The sequence below is a fragment of the Cyprinodon tularosa genome, unplaced genomic scaffold, assembly GCF_016077235.1.
Source record: "Cyprinodon tularosa strain WSP-4 unplaced genomic scaffold, ASM1607723v1 ctg154, whole genome shotgun sequence".
Lineage (NCBI taxonomy): Eukaryota > Metazoa > Chordata > Actinopteri > Cyprinodontiformes > Cyprinodontidae > Cyprinodon > Cyprinodon tularosa.
Genome location: NW_024038375.1, coordinates 1,517,213 through 1,538,662, shown reverse-complemented (window position 1 = coordinate 1,538,662; position 21,450 = coordinate 1,517,213). Strand labels below are relative to the sequence as shown.

General features: G+C 38.5%; 3 protein-coding genes across 4 annotated transcripts; 1 reads left to right on the top strand and 2 right to left on the bottom strand.

Annotated features, from left to right (window-relative positions):
* Positions 1-107: 107 nt before the first annotated feature.
* atad3 (ATPase family AAA domain containing 3) lies at positions 108-9,362 on the bottom strand. Its single transcript, XM_038279927.1, has 16 exons — positions 9,053-9,362; positions 4,604-4,680; positions 4,040-4,141; positions 3,887-3,946; positions 3,739-3,808; positions 3,494-3,659; positions 3,314-3,383; positions 2,821-2,976; positions 2,666-2,722; positions 2,450-2,575; positions 2,245-2,369; positions 2,100-2,151; positions 1,291-1,361; positions 1,037-1,204; positions 833-941; positions 108-751 (listed from the first exon to the last, which is right to left on the bottom strand). Exons 1-16 carry the CDS (start codon positions 9,240-9,242, stop codon positions 356-358), a joined length of 1,995 nt encoding a protein of 664 aa, XP_038135855.1. The 5' UTR covers positions 9,243-9,362; the 3' UTR covers positions 108-355.
* Positions 9,363-11,046: 1,684 nt separating this feature from the next.
* Positions 11,047-14,537, bottom strand: mrpl20 (mitochondrial ribosomal protein L20). Its single transcript, XM_038279930.1, has 4 exons — positions 14,268-14,537; positions 13,987-14,097; positions 11,816-11,893; positions 11,047-11,723 (listed from the first exon to the last, which is right to left on the bottom strand). Exons 1-4 carry the CDS (start codon positions 14,352-14,354, stop codon positions 11,553-11,555), a joined length of 447 nt encoding a protein of 148 aa, XP_038135858.1. The 5' UTR covers positions 14,355-14,537; the 3' UTR covers positions 11,047-11,552.
* Positions 14,538-14,688: 151 nt separating this feature from the next.
* Positions 14,689-19,632, top strand: sdhb (succinate dehydrogenase complex, subunit B, iron sulfur (Ip)). Of its 2 annotated transcripts, none has more exons than XM_038279929.1 (8): positions 14,689-14,841; positions 16,178-16,311; positions 16,708-16,793; positions 16,896-17,032; positions 18,472-18,588; positions 18,657-18,758; positions 18,853-18,975; positions 19,126-19,632. In XM_038279929.1, exons 1-8 carry the CDS (start codon positions 14,770-14,772, stop codon positions 19,204-19,206), a joined length of 852 nt encoding a protein of 283 aa, XP_038135857.1. In that variant the 5' UTR covers positions 14,689-14,769; the 3' UTR covers positions 19,207-19,632. The 2 variants fall into 2 exon arrangements, with proteins under 2 accessions (XP_038135857.1, XP_038135856.1); XM_038279928.1 differs by having other exon boundaries at positions 14,748-14,856.
* The last annotated feature ends 1,818 nt before the right edge of the window (positions 19,633-21,450 follow it).

Genomic DNA, 21,450 nt, shown 5'->3' with positions numbered 1-21,450 from the left:
ATCTCCCTAAAAGATTCTTTACAGATCATTATCAGGTAATCACCTAATCACTGAGTTTATTGCTGTGGCTCAAAACATGATTTGCACATTAGAAAAATCGAACAGGATTTTGTTAGAAAAGCTTTTTAATTTGTACAGAGAAACTTGACTTTGCACGACATTTATAATAGTGTATTAACAGACATATTGTCTTATTTCTACGTAAACTTCATGTTTGCATTGTTTACATGTTATATGAATATGAAAGATTCAGGCATCAGTTGTGTCATGACACATAATTATCTCTCCATGCTGTTACCTAATCTGAATGAACTTTGAGACCAGTTAAGAGGGACGGGCTCCAAGTCCCGTTAACTCAAACTGGGGTTCCATCCTTGGGAGGAGAGGAATCTGGCTTTCTTTTACCGTCAGGTTCAGGTAAAACTTCATCGGCCGTTTTACCTTCTGCTTTAGCAGCATCTGCACAGTCTTGTATAGCTGGATCGGCATGTTTGCCCTCTGCAGATTCTATTGGGTTTAATTTCAGGACTGGAGCCATCACCTCCTGAGCATGAGGCGTCTCCTTCAGAGGGAGAGTGAAACCCATTTTTCCATCGATAGCTCCTGCAGCAGGAGGTGTTAGGCTCTTAGCTGCCTCCTCCTCGGCACGGAGCCAGTCCATCTTCTGATTATGCTGCTTGATGGCGTCATCAACCCGAGCATCGATCATCGCTTCTGTTAAGATACCGTCCTCAGAGGAGTATGCTGCAGCCTGTGGATGATGGAGGGGACAGGTTTTCAGAGCATGTTGCTTTTTAGAGGAAAAGCAAAAAATAAACTGGAGGAAACGTACCTGCCAGGCAACACCCAGCTTGGAGATCTCCCTCCCTGACATACCCTCCGTCTTCTTGGCAATTTCAGAGCACTTTTTGCCGTAATCAAACTGTGCGAGCTTCAGCCTCCTTTACATTGACAAAGAAACAAACATAGATATAACCTAGGTGTAGAAAACAAGGGTAGTTCAGGCTGAATTTCACTACTTCATGATGGTGCTTACTGTCGCCCCCCAGTGGCCGGCTCCAGCACGTATTTGTCAAAGTACAATCGCACCAAGCGCTCCCTCTCCTCCAGACCGGGCAGAGCAAAATTCACTATTTCATCTATGCGGTCATTGATGGCCCAGTCAAACTGCTCAGGCTGGTTACTAGCCAACACCAACATAAACCTATGGGGGGTGTCAAGAGAAAAGCAACTTTAACTCTGTGGCTAATGTGCCGGTTAGAATGTTAAACCTGTTAGAATCATCCTTACTTGTTGCTCTGCTCTCCAGTGCGGTACAGGAATGCATTCAAAGTGGCCCTGAGGTCTTCACTGATCTTCTCCTACAATAGTGAGAAAAAAAGTGTTTAAAGATCATTTTCTTTCCACATTCACCACATTACAGCCAAAGCAATACATCTGCAACCATGTGTGTTCATTTTCTAAGGAAAATAGATCAAGCTCATTCAGACTGGATGGATGGTTTCCATGAACATCAGTTTTCAAATCCAGCCACAAATTCTTAATTGGATCTAGGCCCGGACTTTGACTAGACCATTCCAACTAATGAATATGCTTTGATCTAAGCTATCCACAGTAGCTCTGGGTGTAAGTTTAGGGTTGTTCTTCTAGAAAGAACCTCCACCTCAGCCTCTCTGAAGGCCTGAGAAAACAAGCATGATGCTGCCATTACCGTGCATCAACATGTGGTCAGTGTATTTTGTGAGTGTTCATTTCCTTGCTTGCAAAAGATATTTGAATGCAAAGAAAACATTTCAGGTTCATCTAATCTAATACCAGCAGGTTCCTCTACTTACTTGCTGTAATAATTTAAACAGGTTAATGGTTATAATTAAAAAATTGTTTTCTATATCCTCTATTCTATAATCATTAGAATGTAGAGCAGAAGACACCAAATATAAAAGAATATCCCAATTTCTTATTTTTTTTATTAAGCAGACATTTCCTTTATTTTTTTATTCCCACTTGTCCTGCTTCACATTGGTCTAAAAAATAAATCAAAATATAATGCATCATCAATCAATAAACACATTTAGATGCCACTGTGTGTCCAGACTTACAGTGGCTCTCTTGCGAAGGAATGCATCAGCCTCGTCCACAAAAAGCAGCAGCCTGTCACAAAAAACAAGTCTTAAGATTCTCCAGAAAGCAAACGCTAACACCTTCATTAGCACTCTAATAATTTGCATTACTCCAGGAGCCTACCCGCGTCTGCTTGTGTTGGCCCAGTCAAACACTTTATGCATAGCAGTCACACCGTCCCGACCCATGGGTGCTACATCACCACCGGTCATTATAGCATAATCCATCCCAGAATGCATTGCCAGTTTCTACTCGACACAAATAAAAACTGATATTAGCACATCACTTCATTTGGTCTCAGCCTACTGCTCTCAGACCTCAGCTGTACCTTAGCAAACAGGGTTTTTCCCGTCCCAGGAGGGCCATACATGAGGATGTTCCTGTAGAGGCCGTTATTCTGCCTGGTGTTTCTCGTTGCAATGGCGATGTCACGCACCCGTTCCTCTAAGGACGGCTAATATGGTGGGGGAGGGAATGATGGAGCCATAAGACACAAAATTCTTCAATATAAACATTTCATCATTCAATGATTAAATCCACTTACCTTGAGCACAACTCCTTCCAGTGCATCCTGAGGCTTACTCTTCAAACGCTTCACCGTCTAAACAGAGAAAAAGGATCAGAATTCCCTTCATTCAGCACCTGATGCCTTTTCTATCCAAGAATTCAAATAAAAACCATTCAGTGCATGTTAAGCACCTTGACTGGATGCTTTATAGCTTCTCCAACGCTGAATCGGGACGTCTCCCGCACTAGTGACGGTTTCCCAAGCCTAGCCTCGATGTAGCGTCCCGCCACTGCAGTTGCATTTCGGGCTGAATACACCCCTACAGCCAGTAAGGTCAGCCCTGCCACCTAGTGGAGAAAAGAGAAGAAGCAACTTGGATTTATTTACCATTCAGACCAAGGCAGACTTTTAAAAGAAAATGGGAAAATACACTTGCAGGACATCTACAATGCCCATCCACCTTTTTACTTTTTCTCACAACTAGAGAATTCAATCTCTGTCTGTAGGTGGTTTTCCACATAGTTTTATGGAGAAGCTTTAACCGCATTAAAATGAAAAAATATGCAATACAATAACCCAGTCCATTGCTTTTTGGGTGTAACTTACAAAAACAAAACACACAAAAAAAAGCAGGTCATTGTGTTTTTTTTTTTTTCATTTTAAACTGAAAGGGGGGGGTCTTACTGTAGCAGTAACTTTATCCCAGTCAGAGACAAAGGCCCTGAATCCTTCTCCAAACACAGCACCAGCAGTCCTAAATGTAAACACACCTGTTAGTACGCCTGAAGGAGGTCAGACGGCCTGTGCTTAGGGCTAAACAAACACAGATCGCATCAATCAGTACAGTTTCACTTTTAAACCCACTTTATGGACTCCAGGACGGTCTGCCTATGCTCGGCCGCCTTCAGTCGGATCTGCTCTCGGATGATATCTGCGTTTTCCCTCTCAACGCGGGCTCGGGCTTTCGCCTCTGCCTCAATACGCATGAGTTCGTTCTTGTGTCTCAGCTCCATCTCGTGCTCAATTGTTGCTACAGAGACAGCAGTATATCAAAACGCTGAATGCCAAACCCAGACAAATGTGAAATATTACAGCGGTGAGGCTCCAACCTTTCCTCATGGCCTCTTGTTTCTGCACAGATTCCTCCTGTTTGCGCAGGTTCTCCTCATTCAGGATTTGCTGTAAAGTGGGATTAAAATTGGTCAGATGTCTCTGTGAGCTTCACCAAAGTATTTTCAGCAGAGATGAAGACCTCACCTGCTGCCTCAGCTGCTCCTCATATCTTTGCCTGGCCAGTTTATCCTGGTACTGAGCTCTCTGTTGGAAAGGTAGAAAACAAACGTTAATAAAACATCTTTATCCAGCTGATTATTCAGAGGCATAGAGCTGGAAGGCACTCTTTGTTCAGACCGCTTGATGCTGCTTGGTCTCCTCATTCAGAGTCTTCCTCCTCTCCTCAGCCTGGATCCGTATCTGGTCACCTTTGAGCTGCTCTACTGCTGCTTCATACTCCTGTGCAGGTTAAAAGCAAAACAAAACCTTCATAAACGGACATAAAACAAAAAACGGCGCTTTCCACCCTTTAATAAAAAAAAATCACATGGGACGCCTTAATGAAGCTGAAATGATCACCAACAAAGTCGATGAATCTAACCAAAGCAGTGATTTTAGGGTATATAGTCAATCACACCCTAAATTATCAATGCGATCGACCTACTTAAAGTCCCCAAGTCTAACTTAGATGGTGTGGCATGACTTCATTGACGCTGTTAACATCCAAAGATGTTTTTAAACAGCTTTCTAAACGGGCAGGTTTTACAAATGCTTAATGGCAGCTGCTGGCAACATAATCTAATTAACAGGGTTAATTACTTTTCAGCAGTTAGGCTGGATACAACAGGTGCAAAACAAATCAACTCGCCTCCCTTCAAACTGCTTGGCATGTATCACTGCTCTTAAATTGTGTCACTGTACCTTTATTTTACTCTGGTGTTCCATCTGAGTGCTCTGCTCCTGCATCCGGGCCAACTCCAGCGCTTCTTTGGCGTGTCCTAACAGAAGGAGAAAACAAAGGGTTAAGCTGGATTCTGCCTGTAGTAGGGCTGCAGCCATCTTTCAGTAATTGATTAATCTATCAATTATTTTTTCATTGATCTAAAAAAGAAACACATTTGGTAAATTAACAATTCTAAATTAAGCAATGTTTGGAATTTAGAAGATAAAAGAACCATAAGCTCTTTCTAGAATTGTAGATTAAGCTCCACCTGGTTTAAATTCTAAATAAACATTTCATTAAGGCGTCTTTTCGACTGTTGAAGTTCAACTTAACTGAGGTATTATTATTACCGTATTTTCACGACCATAAGGCGCACCGGACTAAAAGGCGCAGTCTCAGTTATGTGTGCCATTTCTGTATTTAACACACACATAAGGCGCACCGGACTATAGGGCGCGTTTTTTATATAAAGGTACATGTCCTCTCAGGTGGATTTTCTCACTTAAAAACATATTAAAACTACTTTATTCTCACTGATCACAGCAAATAAAGCTGCAAGGTGTAATTATTACAAAGTATTATTCAAACCTGGGAACCAGCCGTGAGAGACACATCGCTGATGACACAGGGCTGTGATTACTCCTCTGATACAGTTTATTGACGCATAAATTAACTTAAAACATAGGCAGGATAATAATCTGGATGAACTGTCTGCAATGATTACATTTTCAGGTGGACTTTCTCACTCAAAAAGATTTAGATTATTTAGATGAAAAAACACCTGCGGAGGTGAGCCCTGATGCGCTGCGGCCCAGAGGCTGCTGTTGAATTAAGTTTTCAGGCAGAAAAATAGAGCGGGAGCAAAACTGAGTATGATTGTGCTTTATTCATGTATTTATTACAGAGTATTAATCAAACCCCTCAAAGTCCTCATCCTCTGTTTCTGAATTAAACAGCTGCGCTAAATCCGACATGCCAGTTTCCCCTTCTTCTTCGTTTATTGACGCATAAATTAACTTAAAACATAGGCAGGATAATAATCTGGATGAACTGACTGCAATGATTAAATTTTCAGGTGGACTTTCTCACTTAAAAAGATTTAGATTATTTAGATGAAAAAACACCTGCGGAGGTGAGCCCTGATGCGCTGCGGCCCAGAGGCGGCTGTTGAATTAAGTTTTCAGGTAGAAAAATAGAGCGGGAGCAAAACTGAGTATGATTGTGCTTTATTCAAGTATTTATTACAGAGTATTAATCAAACCCCTCAAAGTCCTCATCCTCTGTTTCTGAATTAAACAGCTGCGCTAAATCCGACATGCCGGTTTCCCCTTCTGCGCTGTCAGAGTCACTTTCCGTGCCGGGCGGCTCCTTGGAAATGATGCCGGCTTTTGCGAAAGCCTCTTTAGGCAAAGTCTTTCTTTTAAAAATCACCATAGGCGGCAGTTTCTGTCCATTTGCGTGGCAGCCAAGCACAACAGTAAACGACGCCTTTTCATACCCCGTTGTGTGTATCGCTACAGTGCTGGTCCCCTTCTTCTCCACGGTGTGATTCACCGGGATGTCGAAAGTGAGCGGCACCTCGTCCATGTTGGTGATGTGGCCTGGCTGGATGACTTTGTCAGCGATGTGTTTGCTGCAGAAGGAGTGGAAGCTCGCCAGCTTTTCATCATAATCCGCCGGACGTCGCAGAGCAACTGTAGTCCTGGTCCGGATGGAAAAATTGCACCGTTTCATAAAACGGAAACACCACGATGGACCTCCTTGAAAATTTTCAATTTTCATTTCTTCCGCCAGCTTTACTGCTTTTAGTCGAACAGTGACCGTTGAAACGCTGTCCCCACTCGTTCTTTGCTCGATTCACCGCTCGAGTCTTTCCTCCAACTCGGGCCACCTCGTCTTATGTCCGCGGAAACTCAGCTGCGTCTTCTTCACCAGTCGGAGTTCGTTTTCCAGCTTCCTCCACTTGCGAACCATCGATTCATTTATATTGAATTCTCTCGCAGCTGCTCGATTTCCATGTTCCTCTGCGTAGCTGATAGCCTTCAGTTTAAACTGGGCTTCATAGGCGTGTCTCTTTGCCAATTTCAGGATGTGTTAAGACAACAATTTTCTGCATAGAGCACATACCTGTTCTTTTATACACAAGCCACGCCCACACTTCCCCCTTTAAGGTTCTCACATACTCATGGTGGTCTCAACAACGTCCGCAGATAGGGCGCACCGCACCATAGGGCGCACCCCACATTTTGAGGGAAAAAAAGACGTTTAGGTGCGCCTTATAGTCGTGAAAATACGGTATAAGGTCGTGCTTCAATTGTTTTATTTATTTTATGCATTTTTTAATCTTTATTTGCTTTTATTCTGCTTTTTATTTCTTCTATTTTATTATCTAGTTCATGTAAACCACTTTGAATGGTCTATGTGGTGCATTGGGCGATACAAATAAACTTGATTATTAATCAAATATAACAATCAAAAACTGAATATCAGTGCAAATTGATTTTTTATATTTGAAGCTGCAGTTATTGTTATTTATATAGATCAACTATAAAATGAACAAATGGACAGAAATTTATTCAAAATGTAAAAGAAACAGTGACATAAAATAAAGAGGGAATAAAAACATGAAATGTGAGATTTTGCCTTTTTAACACCTTAAGGACACATATTGGCAGCTTGTTTGACTTTCAGGAAAAAAGAAAGTCTAATCTTTAAAATTGTAAAATTAAGAAAAAACATCCTATTAATAAAGTTTATTTTAAAGCAGTTTATTCTCTGCACTCAGAGCTGGAAAACAATTCCAAAATTTTCCTACTTTAGGTTAAAAGATAAAAACATTTTTTTCAGCAACCTGTAGAGTACCACCTTGCACTTTAAATTTTTTCACGTTACAACCACAGATTTCAATATATTACTGAGATTTATAACTCAGACTAGATATAGTCAACCTCAGTCCTTGTGCCTCTGCTCCAACCCCTGAGAAAAATCAATGGATCGTCTCTACAGCCCATCACTAAGCTTCACAGCAACCTGGTAACGATGCGGCCATGTTTGCTGTCTACCTTCATCTAATATATGCAGGACAACAGTCATGGAGGACTGGAGATAACTCAGATATAAATGAATTGGGAGGTAAAAAATATGTGGATTTCAAATAAAATCAAAAAAACAAAAAAAAAGAAACTGCAGCAATGGTCTCCGATTTCTGCTCTCCTTAGTTTGAACTGTAGGCCATGGAATCTGTGGTGTCAGTCTCTGAAAAACACCTAAATATTGTATTTATATTTATTTGTTTGTTCTTCGTTTTTATCAAACCCTCCTGAAATTCTTCCTTGACCCATCTTCATGATGCTCCGATTTCACTAATATTCTCTGATAGAACTCCGAGACCACCAGAATAGAGCAGCACGTCTCCTAATTTGAAATTACACGCTAGTGAACTCTTTATTAGTGAAAGAGATGACATGATAGGAATATTAGAGTAAATGAGGATGACTGCAAATAGATCCCACACTTTTCACACACACATACACATACATATATATATATATTAGATTAGATTAAACTTCATTGTCATTAAACAGGTACAAGGCAACGAAATGCAGTTTAGGTCTAACCAGAAGTGCAATAGCAGCAAGTGCAGGATAAATAATGGTTCGATTAAAACAGGACATGGGTTTCTACTGAATAAGTATAGAGATCGATACCATTATAAACAGAATCTTACTAACAGATGAATATAATTTATAGATAACTAGTGTTATGAACTAAATTTACAGCTGGATATGTACCGAATATAATATACAGGTGGACATTACCTCAAAACACACACATGCATATGTATATATATATATATATATATATATATATATATATATATATATATATATATATATATATATATGTGTGTGTGTGTATATATATATATATAAATGTGTGTGTTTGTGTATATATATATAAATGTGTGTGTGTGTGTATATATATAGATTTATATATATATAAACATTGTAAACCATTTACAAATGACGTTATCCCACCTGAAAATTACGCATGATTTGGTGTCAAACTGTTCCAGAAACTATATTAAAGTTTATGGTGATAAAGTGATAGAAAAAAGGTGCATGGATATAGATTCCTCTGCAGCAACCTCCACTGCAAGGTTGTGACCTTTGCACTCTGACTGAAAACACGTGGATGTAGTGCAGGCTTAATTCTAATATTTCATGCTTAAAATCGATGATCCATTTAAGGACAGGTTGTTCTGATGCAGGCTGTTAGTGTGAACACGTTATTTAAGATGTTGCATCACCTGAGCTTGACCGTAAAGGATGGAGATTGCTGTGTTTTTACTTTTTAACTATATTATTGATGAATTTAACCTAGACCTGTGCTAATCGGACCCACCCTAAGCCCACCGGAACACTTACGGGACTTGTCGAGTTCCTTGGCCGCCTGGGCTGCCCGCTCCAGCCCGGTGGGATCGAAGTTGCTCCATTTGTCCTTGGGTTTATCTCCGCCGCCGCCGGAGCCTCCGGCCGGCGGAGGAGGGGGAGGCTGCGCCGGTAAACCGGGAGGGGGTTCGGGCTGGCCCCTGTTCAGTCCGAACAGCCACGACATGGTGCCGAGGAGGAAATTAAGAGCACAGTTCTGCCGCTTCTGTGAAAGGATTACAGATCTGTCAGCGAACCTCCTCCACACGCGTGACACGCCGAGACAGTCTACGCATGTGCAGTGCGTAGCGGAGGTTCAGGTGAACAAAGTGAGCGGTGATTGGCTCAGTGGGAGTATTTCCTATTTTCATTGGCTGGAGAACTTCCTCTTCTTCTTCTTGTGTTTTATGGCGGTTGGCAAACAACTTTTTGGTGCATTACCGCCGCCAACTGAAATGGAGTGTGGATCGGGAATGAACTTATTCAATATCCTATAACTACTAAAGTAAACTAGAAAAACAAAACAAAAAAACAACAACACCTAAATCCTCTTTAACGAATGTGTCTTTTTAAGGAATCCCAATAATATGTATAATCCAAGTATAAAAGGTATTTTCAGTTTAACTTAAATTTTTTGACTTGTAATCTATTTATCAATTCATTTCTGGCTGTAGAACTGTGGAGGTCATCTACTGAAATCCTTCCCACAACATGTACGGCAACCCCTGAGGGTCATAATGCCTTTTCTGGGTTGCATCAGGCTTGAGGTTCATGCTTGAAAATAGTTACATTTTGAAACTAACTTCCAAAAAATGCAAATTATTTATTCTAATTTTTAAAAATATTTATTCCACATGTTTACAATTTTTGTAGAAGTAGGGGGAAACTATGAGTTTAGGTACCCGTTTAGGTAGAGTGTATGAAATACAGGTACATAAAAAAAATCACACTGTAAACAATATGTTGGCAAAACCTGCTGTCATGGGCGGATCTGGACAGTAAAACTGGTTCCTGCCCCTCTACTTAAGATGTAATACAAAATACATTTCTTATGAATATATGCACTAGAACAGAAACCTGGATCTACGTCATACGCTTACCTTCAACAATATTTAAAATAAACGTGTTGCACTTTTAGCTTCAGTCGTATCAATAAAGCATCAAAATTTTAGGGCTGCACAAATTTCAGTTTTCTAGCAGATTTTCTTTATAGCACTAGTTACAGAATCAAAATACACCTTAAATGTTTTAATCTTATCTTATTGAAAAAAAGAACAAAGGCTTGTTTTAACTGATAACAACTCTCTTAAATATAAATGTTTAGAGCACTGATTGTAGCTGATGATTAGACTGCAGTAGAGGTAGAGAAGATTGGTGATTAAGATCGGTTTTGAGTATCGGCCAATCTCCCAAAATTAAGGAAATAGTGCACCCCTACTCTTTAATCTGCTAAATCTGGGGTCTCCAGAGCCACAGTTGGTATCCTTGGTTCTGCCTCACTTAATGTAACAAAAGATGAACTAATACCTCAATGTTTGTTTCATTGGTTTATTTGGTAAATTTTACCTAGAATCAGACACTGCCTATTTTAAATGGATGTTCATTGTTAAGATGGTGACATTAATAAAAAGAAAAATGGGGAACAGAGCTGGAGGTTGCAGAGGTGAGAATTTGATTTGTACACAGGCAGAGAGGTAAGACTATGGGTTTTTTGTTCATCACAGAGGAATATTGAATTTAAGGAGTGTGGAGGCGGAAATTGGAGCGACTTGGAAACCTTGTGAATGTGGGGAATATGTAGCAGGATGCTGTGACAGAGGACTTTTCTAATGGCAGGGTGAGATGAAGCCAACAGATAGCGGCTATCCAGATGTATAAATAAAAAGGCTGAAAGCTGGGGTTCCAATCGTTCTCTCTAAATATCTTTTCAGAATCCTATCTTAGCATTCAAAATAACAGTTAATCTCAAAACATTCAATAACAACACTTCCTCACCATAAGAAATAAAACATTTATTTACAAATTAACAAACTCCACAGAAGCATCAAATCAGAGCTTACAGCTTACAGTTGTAAAGCCAGATATGCCTGAAGATATTGTTCAGTAAGAAATGAACTGCATGTTTTGGAATAGATGGATTACTTGATGTCTGTATGTGATAAGTTTCCTTCAGGAACATAATCTAACTCCTCCCTATGACGAACAACAGGATTCTTCCGAACATGCATTTTCTTCCATATCTACAATGCATTGCTTATAAATGACACAGGTAGTGTGCGAAAGTGTCCCTTTATACCAGAAATATCAATCCAACATCATTGATCAGATTATCAACAACACGCAAGACATTTTATACATACAGGGAGTCCTCTCTTTAGCCTGCCTTCGATGAGAAAAATCTGAATATTTCATATGTAACGTATATCAATGAAATGACAAGTTGATGCCTGTGAACAACATAGTCAATGCAGGAGATCTGCCTCCTGAATCCAGTCTTCTACTGCAGCATGACCCTGGAGAGGACGCCAGGAGGCTCTTTTCCGTCTCCCAGGGCCGCCTGGAAACCCTCCTGCTGACGAGCTCGAGCCAGCTTGGCCAGTGACAGGAAAGTCCGAGGCTCAGTGATGGCCAGGTCGCTAATTACACGGCGGTTAAGCTGAACACTGCACTGTAGAAAAAAAAAAAAAGAAGCATAGTAAAGTGTGTGTGCAGGAACATCACTGGGACTGCTGCAGACAGGGGAGTAACAATTCAACAAACCTTGGTGAGGTTGTGTATGAGGACGGGATATTTCATGCCGTGCTCTCGTGTTCCTGCTGCAATGCGGCTGATCCACAGCTGACAAAAAGGAATATATTAGCATTATTTACAAAAGTATTCGTACAAAACTGTATGGCAAGTGAATGACCATAAGACTAACACAATTAGGGGAATATAGATCGAGAAACATTATGACACAACTTAGTTGGGGGTTTTTTTACATTTTCATCAACACTATTTCTGATCTACTGAATATCTAGAATGATTAAATCACAAAAAGGTGCAAGAGTTGCCCTAATAAAATACCATTAGTAAAGACTATGGTAGTGATGTTATAAGACGAGCCGAGGCTTTGAGGCATGTGTTGAATATTGGAGGGGGCGTTTCCACAAAGCACATGTCAAGGCGTGATTCATTTAGAGGAGGGGCCAAAATCTATGACATCCGAAGACTCGCTACCTTTGATACCACATGACCGCTTCGGGAAGTGGTTCAGGACGTGCAAGAAAAAAAACGAAAAAAGAAAAAAAAACAATTGCAAAATAAATCACAGATTGTATTACTAACGGTAGTTCTGCACTCCACCAGTAGGTGGTGACATGTTCACATAGAGCATCATGAACTGTGGGGATCATTGAAGCAATTTGGCCAAATGGTTCAATGCCTAATCTCACCATCACTAGACAATGGTGAAAATTTAACTTTTCACAGGTTCCAACATAAATTCTAAACATAAATTATGAAAAACTTTTAGTTAAAAATTGATACAACTTTATTTGTAGCAGGACTAGTGTGGACTCTAATGACTATGGCCTTCAAGATCTTCTTAACAGATTCTTTCATGGAGTGTGATCCCGATGATTAACAGCTATGACAACAATGGTTGGTTGTTTTATAGTTTAACCTTTAGTAGCAATGTTTAAATGCTTATTAGGTGGTTTTGCTATCATCTTGAATGCTTGCGTGAGTGGATAATGCAGTGGCAATGCATACTTGAACAGGGTTTATACAAGAATGAGCAACTCTAATTTTATGCTTTTTAATGTTCTTAGAAATAATTTTAATGCCATCAACAAGTATCCATGACTGTCATATATACACGGCAAATTCCTTCTTTAACTTTACCGTCAGCAGGCTGCAAATCCTCGATTTCCTGCCACTTTTGCTGAAACTAGCATTTTCACATTCTCTAGCTTTCTCTCCGCCTCGAACTTCTTTTCCAAACATTAAATTGTGATATGTTTGTATATATATATATCGTTTAATAAATTGTTTTATAAACATTTTTTTTTCAACTAGAGCATTTTAAATGCCAAAATAATCAAATTTTATGAATTTTAATTCCGATTCAGGCATTAAAAAGATTATTTAATGACCTTTAATGATATTTAATGACCCACAGAAATCCTGTTGAACTACTTTAGCAAACCTCAACAACTTCTTATTCTCAGTATTTTTCTCTCAATTATCTGATACTGTTTGATATTAATAGTCTTTTTTCTTCAGATTGATGGTTAAAGATGACTGAATAAAAAATATCTTCATCGCAGCCTGACCTGATCCACTTTTTAAAGTGACTATCTAGGTTTTGTTGTTGCCAATATTTTTCCAGAAATTCCAACATAGAAAAAATTTAGATGCCTCTTTTCTATGGGTCACCTAAAGGAAGAAGGAGATTGGGTTGACCTCAAAAGCACCATGTGTTTGATTGTTTGTTTTTTTATGACTGTTAATGAGAAGTATCCCCACTGGCATCCCTGGATTCTTGCTGAGAAGATGGTGATAATTGTGCATTTTGTTCAGGACAGCAAAAGATTTCCTAGTCTCAGAAATTAAAAGATTGCAACAAAATTATTTTGCAAGAATTAAAGCAATTATGCTGTGGCAGCTATAAAAAAAAATACATAGAAAGACATGTATAAGATAAATTTCCTAAATAAAAAAACAAATAAATAAAAAGCACTCAAATAAACTCTGGTTGCTTATGTGATTTTAACAGAGGAATATGTGTATTTTAAGGAGGTGATTTTCACTTTATTAACATTTTACAACTAAATAAATCAAACAGTGCAACTTTAGTTTTCTTTAAGTGACTACACTGAATTTTGCTGACTCAACTGTTGAGCCCTAAAACGAGCATTTTGACCTTGGCTTGCATGTTTGTGTCTCACCCTCCTCATGTTGTGCTTCTTAAACCTCCGAGCTTTAGTGGAATAGACCAGAGCCCTCCTGACAGCCAGCACTGCCAGTTTGTAGCAGCGGTTCTTCCTGCCTCTGAAGTGCTGGGGGACAAAACAGCGAAAAAAACGTTAACATGTGTTAGTTCAGTCCTCCTAAGCTCAGCGACCTATTTACAGTCATTTGAAAGGATAACCTGAGAATTGTAGATATAATTAAAGTCGGAATTAGATATTTTTATTGTCACAGCTCCAGGAAATAGTCTGAGCCTCACCCGAGCATGTTTAAGGAGTTCTTGCACTTTCCAGAATCGGTCTGGTCCACGGTTGCGGATCCAGCAGGACAGCGTTAAAAATACCATTATGTTCTTCCAACAGCCGGTTCGTTTTCCTTGATTATTAAATAAAAAACATCACTGAAATGACCTAAACTCTCACCCCACCTGAGTACAGTTACGAGTTCAATAAGAGGCAGCACCACGGCGGGTTCACGTGGTGCTGGTGGTGTGCTTGTTTTTAAAGCAGCTAAAGCAAAGGAGAGATGTTCGTTTAAGAGTTTCTTTTTTATTATTATTTAAAAAGAACTTCAATCACGAAAGAAAAGAAAATACATAACGCGACACAATCGAAAGTTGAGTATTTTAGTTCCAATCCAATGATAACCCTGTAAATAAATAAACCGGGACGCAGAGGTAAACAAAACAGGCGCTCCTGTAGTAGTTTCTGACGCAGGCGCATTAGCTGCTGCTTAGCCGCCGGTAGAGGTCAGAGAAAAAAATGTCGGTTGCTAGCTTCTCGTCCTTGAGCCGCTGTGGGGTCTTGGCTTTCCGGTCCCCTGCTGGACCGCTGGTAAGCTGTCAGCAGGCGGGTGAAACATATACTTTCACTCATTATTGTAGAAAAATAATCACTTATTTTACCTAATTGTTAACCAAAGTAGCGTAACACTTTCTACCTGCTAATGCTCCGGCTATATTGTTTAGATTAGCAGTTAGCAAGAGACTTTTGAGGAGATCTTGCTAACTGCTTTAAACATGTTGTATAGGCATGTTTTATACATCGATTTAAGTAAATTTACTTTCAATAAGAAAACCAAATAATCTCAAAAATAGCTGAAACTTAAATCTCACTTCTTTGTCCACGTCCTTAACCTGCTAGCTTACAATAATGCGAGCTATAGCCTTACAATCCATTATAAGCTAGCAGGCTAAAGACCTGTATAAAGAAGCTTTTTTTTTTATTGTCTTTTTATTAACAAATTTAAAATAAAATTCCAAAAAGTACAATTGAAAACAAAACCAATATAAACTTAAACAGTCAATTCGAAGAATCAAAAAGAAGAAAAAGAAAATAAAACAAGCAACACAAGGTTTTAGCTAAAGTATACTGCTATCAAACCTGAAAACTTAAAGGCTTTATTAATTTTTTAGTAACTTAACTGAGGTATGAAAACTTTTAATATTCTGGAATGCTTAGAGATTTGGAGAAACTTTATAGAATCTGCACTTGTTAATAAAGAAGTCTCCAATAATTAAAATAATATTGCATAAAAAAAAAAAAAAATTGTCTTAAAAGTGAAAAGTGATGCTAAATTGACTTTAATGGTTTTCATATTCCAATTATCTATTGTCTTAATTCAGCTTTATCCATAACTAAAAAAATGTCATTAATTCAATCCATATTGTAATCATTCCAACAGACTCGTGTTTAATTGAATCAAATTTGTATTTAACTTCTTGTTATACTATCCATTAAATTGACTCATAGCGACAATTTGTTCAAAGCATTGGGGTATTCACTTTGTTGCTGTTCCTCATACTGAGTAAGCATGTGGCGACAGTGGAAAGAAACAATTTACCTTTTACCAAACAGAGGGTTCCAGCAGAATCCGGTTTATTGATGACATCAGTCTGCTGGGACTGACTACATATTTGAGAAAGCAAACATAGAAGATCTGGTCCAGGGGTCAATGTATTGTTAAAGAAAATTACACACAGTTAATGTCAACACTGCTTTTTAGTGGCTTTGCTAGTGACACCAAATAAACTAGTCGAGATGAGATCTATGTCTAGGAGGATCCAAATAATACATGTTCAAATATATTTTTGTGTGGATTTTTTTTTTTTTCAAGAAAGACTACGTGTTGTGACTTTTTAAATGTATTTCTCTATTTATGTATTTCCAGGCAGTGCGGTATGCCCAGACGGCAGCAGCTCCGGCAGTTCAGCCTAGAATAAAGAAGTTCCAAGTGTACAGATGGGATCCAGACACACCTGGAGACAAGCCTCGCATGCAGACCTATGAAATCGACCTCAACACGTAAATCCTTCATCCTTTTCCTCTGATCTAAGGAAACCTAGATGATAACAGCATGTGGGGGCTTCTGAGATCATTTAAAAAAACAGATAAATGTTTAAACACCAATAAATGTGATGTATTCTTAGTTTTTTTTTTAAATGTCTTAGAAAAATAGAAGTAAACATTTTAAAGGGTGTCATTACATTTTTCTGACTTTTGAACATCAAGTTGTGTATTTTTTACTGTCTCAGTCCTCTGCGTCAGAATTTGTCTGTTGCTTGTTTATAAAAGTGTTTTTCTTGCTCCTGAAATATTTACCTTTATTTTTTTAAGAGCAGCGTGTCGTATAAACTACAGTTTTACTGATGAACAAAATCCTTAAACTCAATGAAAACGAGCTGACATGTCTTTATCCAGCTGCGGCCCAATGGTTCTCGATGCTCTCATCAAGATAAAAAACGAGATGGATTCCACTCTGACCTTCCGCCGCTCCTGTAGAGAAGGTAAAACATTCATTTCTTCTCTAGGTATTTTCCTTGCAGCATTTTGTTTCATGATTGCTTTAAAAATCCATTGGGGAAAAAAATTGTTTTATTATAAATCAGGTATTTGTGGATCCTGTGCAATGAACATAAACGGAGGAAACACACTTGCCTGCCTCAACAAGATTGACTCCAACCTCAGCAAGCCCACCAAGATCTACCCACTCCCCCACATGTATGTGGTCAAGGACCTGGTACCAGTAAGTAGAAATACTGTTTTTTGAACCCAGACAAGATGAACGTCTACAGTTGTCTTCTCTTCCTGGGTTTAGCTAGGTTAATATTTTTCTGGTGTTTTAAAGAAAACACTTTAAAGCAGTGGCTGCTTCATAATTTTAAGGGTTCTCAACAGATACACACTGTAAAAAGAAAAAAAACTTCCTTTTTTTTAGCTGAAAAACTATTTTTTTGTTTTGTAAACCTGAAAAACAAAGTGTTATATATAAAGGGACAATACTTGCAGTCAGTAAAAAAAAAACTAGGTAGTTGTAATCTTTAATCTTTATCCAGTGAGTTGCTAATTATTGCAAAAAGGTAAAAGTTCTGAAAACTTTCATGTTTTTGCTGTAAAACTAACCAACTTTTGGAATTGCTTATTGAGTTAGACACAATGATCTTTTAATGTTCATTTTTAACGTTATTTTGACGCTAAAGATTTTGCAAATTTAGAATGACATTGTCTGTAAATAAAGCCGTATTTAATAATTTTTTAACTCTCAAGTTGACCTATAGTTAAGATACCAGTAATCAGAAATTTGAAGAGGCCTACAGGTTAGTAAGTGGGGATGTTTCATTACAACTTTTTCCTTTCCTATACGATACCAATATTGCGTCTTTGAGAACGAAGCGATGCTGATATTGACCCGATATATTAGCACAAATCTTTATGCATATTTATTACTTATTTTGTACTGTAGAATATTAGAAAAAGGCTTGATAAAAACGGATGAACAAAGTCAACAACAAAAGACAAGAACAATTTGCCCATGTAATATTAACCAATGAGTTACAGGAGCAGAGAGTTTCTATCAGCATTAGAATATACGAGAATATAAATAGCGGCAGATGTACTCCAAAAGTTGTTTTTTGGCTAAATCGGACCAATATCTGATATTAATATTGGAACAATATTAATATCAGATCCGCACAGCATTTTCTACTTTCATCAATTGTATAGGTTGCAGGTTTAAAACTGACCGTTTCTATCCCTGTAACAAAAAAGGATTTGGCAAAAATGTAGATGACAAATTTCCCCACTGAGGGACAAAAAGCTCTAAATAAAAAAAAAAAGATTTTTTATTTTTTTTTTTAAGTAAGAAATATAATATTAGTTAAATAATTACCTTTTTTAAGTCACCACAACTTTTACACAAGTTAGAAAATAATAAGCATTTCAAGTTACAATGACATAAAATTCAAGTTTGATAAAGTTAAAAGGATAACAGAAATAATGAAATAAAAGTCCTGAACTTAAATATTTGTTGAAGTTTGTTGCCTTAAGATTTTGAGTTCTGCCAACTTTTCTTTTTTTTTTTTTTTTTAGAGTGCAGTTTGTATAAATGAAATGAATTGGACCCAGGCTGCCAAAGTTCTATCAGTCATCAGATTGTTTCACTGAACCTTTCTGTTCTGTTTGCAGGACATGAGTAACTTCTACGCCCAGTACAAGTCCATCGAGCCGTACCTAAAGAAGAGGGACGAGTCGAAGGAGGGAAAGGAGCAGTACTTGCAGTCTATGGAGGACAGACAAAAGCTGGTAAAGCATCACCTTCAGTTCAGGAAAGGATTTCCAGTACTGGTTCAACATTTCTGTTTGTGCTGCAGGACGGCTTGTATGAATGCATCCTGTGCGCCTGCTGCAGTACGAGCTGTCCGAGCTACTGGTGGAACGGAGACAAATACCTTGGGCCGGCAGTGCTCATGCAGGTATGTTTTTGAAGTTTTTTTTATTTTATTTTTTTATCTTACACAGCTTATGAAAACACCTCGATTGCAAAACCTGTATGCGTTTTTATATCAGGCGTACCGTTGGATGATCGACTCGAGAGACGAGTTCACAGAGGAGCGTCTGTCCAAGCTGCAGGATCCTTTCTCCCTCTACCGCTGCCACACCATCATGAACTGCACCAAGACCTGCCCAAAAGTAAGCTGTTTCTGGATCACTGCATCACGTTTAGTTTTGATTTTAGGTGATTTAGCAAGGAACTGTTAAATGTTCAAAAAGGTAATTGATAGATTATGGATTCCTCTTCTCAGTAAATCTGACGGTTATTTACTCTGTTTTCATCGGCAGGGCCTAAACCCAGGAAAAGCCATCGCTGAGATCAAGAAGATGATGGCCACATACAAGGAGAGGAAGGCCGCAGCAGTCTGATGTCTGCCATCCTTTTGTACAACGTGATTATTAAATTATTGATCATAAAGCGCTCTTTAAGGTCTGATAGGGGCCTGACCATCAGGGATCTCACATGCCGCTGCGTATTTCTGTACTAGAGAGGCGTGTGTGGCTGGAGGACTTGGTGTTACACAAACGCACAATTCCAGTATTAATGCTGGAGAGAGTGTTTAACTGAGTCCTAAAAGATGATTTTATCTCCAACTCTACTCTGTGGATGTTTGTGTACATGCAAAATATTAAGCTTCACATTAAAGTGGAAGAACTGAGGCTTTTTCCTCCTTCAGTTTTTGGTTTTTGATATTGCACTTTAATGAAAGGCATACAGTACATATGACCCCTCAATGACAACAGCGCTCCTTGTTTTTGATAGACAATAAATCTTTTGTGTTGCAGCAACTTGGATCTTCAGTGTTTTGTCGTTTTTCTACTAAAACATTTTAAAAACCAAACATTAGTCAGTGCTGAGCTCTTAATACATTTCCAAACCAAATCTTTTCTTTTAGAAATGTGGCACTACTCCTGCATGGAAAAAAAAAAACAAGCTTAAATGTTAAATGGTTTTCTGTATTTTTGTTCAGTAGTTTTTAATCAAGGAAATCTAAACCCGATTAAGTCAATTTTGTGTGAATCTACTGACTAAACAGGACAGGTTTCACTGTGAGAAAACGTTCTTTCTTTGCTTTCCATTTGATGCCAAAACAGGAGATGTAACAATACAAATAAACAGAAGAGAGAAAAAAAATGACCTGATAATAATATTCAAAGAACAAAGTAATTGATCTGATATTATGCCTTTGTAGGATAAGGATTAGTTGTTCAAATTCTAGGTGCTTCAGAACAAAGACCAGAACACAGCATACTTTTGGTGCTTCTGATAAAGTATATTTAGAGAACAACAGTTTTGTTAAATGACTTTGCAACAAGTGTTTCTTGACCTGGTGTCTCCTAAAATGTATGAAAAAGGGGTAATAAAGGCTTGTAACCTGAATAAATATTACTTAATCCAAAAAGCATAAAGGTTAACCGTACCGCACTGCAACTTCTACCTCTCAACAGAAAAAAGTTTATACTGTCCTTTTTAACACTGCTGCAGATGAGCACTTGGTTTACCATCTTTGGTTTTGGCTAGAAAGTTTATTTTTACATATTGCTTCCACATGGGGGAGCTGCAGTCCTTTCAGGCCCCAACTTCTGCCCCACAGTGGGGTCCTACTCTAACTTTAGGAACCTCTTTAATGGTGCCTTTTTGTTTTTCTGAATGTCCCAATTTCCAGGTTTTTCATGAGCAATCACTTTGGAAACAGGACCAGATGAAGTTCCTGCACTTCTTAATCTTTGTGTCGAGCAAATATACCAACCACAGCACATTTCCTAGTGCATATTATCAATTGTTTAGTCATGTATGCCATGTAGGTAGATGGATATTCACAATGCTGTAGCAGAGTTAAACTCTATCTGTGGGATCATGGATTTATCTTTACATCGTTTCTCTTGAAGCTCTGGCTCCACCAAATGTGTTTTTAATGAACTTCCAACATCGGCTTACCTTCCACTAAACCTTTTATTAATTTTCTTGCAGACCTGCTCTAAACAAATGACCAGCTTTTTCTGGGATGACACGACATAGTCTTATCTTCCCATCAGCCAGTAGTCTTCCCCCTTTTATTTTTTCTTATATGTTTGGGGCCATAAGTTTATGCTTTAAAGTCTTTGGATTCATTCTTATATTGGTCTTATTAAATAAAATTACTAATTTTACTAGGGTCACGTCCACTGGCCTGGCCTATAGGAGTTATAAGGGACAAAGAAAATTTGCCTTACCAAACTAAAACTCAAGGCAGCTCTCCCCTACAAAAATCACTTGTACAGTTTTACATGGCAGAAAATTAACAGCCCATTAGATGCTACAACAGCAACAGAGGTGTCTGGGGGATAAATGGCCCAGAGGCCCTGAAGTACAGCTTCACAGGCCTTAAATAGTATGCAGGTGATCCCTGAGACTCAAAAAGCAGCATCCATTCTTGGAGGCAGAGCATAAAACAGAGCAACGTGCAAAAAACAAAATGATCCATCTTTGGGATGTAACACTAGGCTTAAGCCATACCCACAAAATGTTAAAATACACTTGAATCAATATAAGTTGTTTAAGTTTTGAATTGAATTGCTCAATATCATTTTCTTTGATAAGACTTCTGTGGTTTCTACTTTTAAGGACGTTTT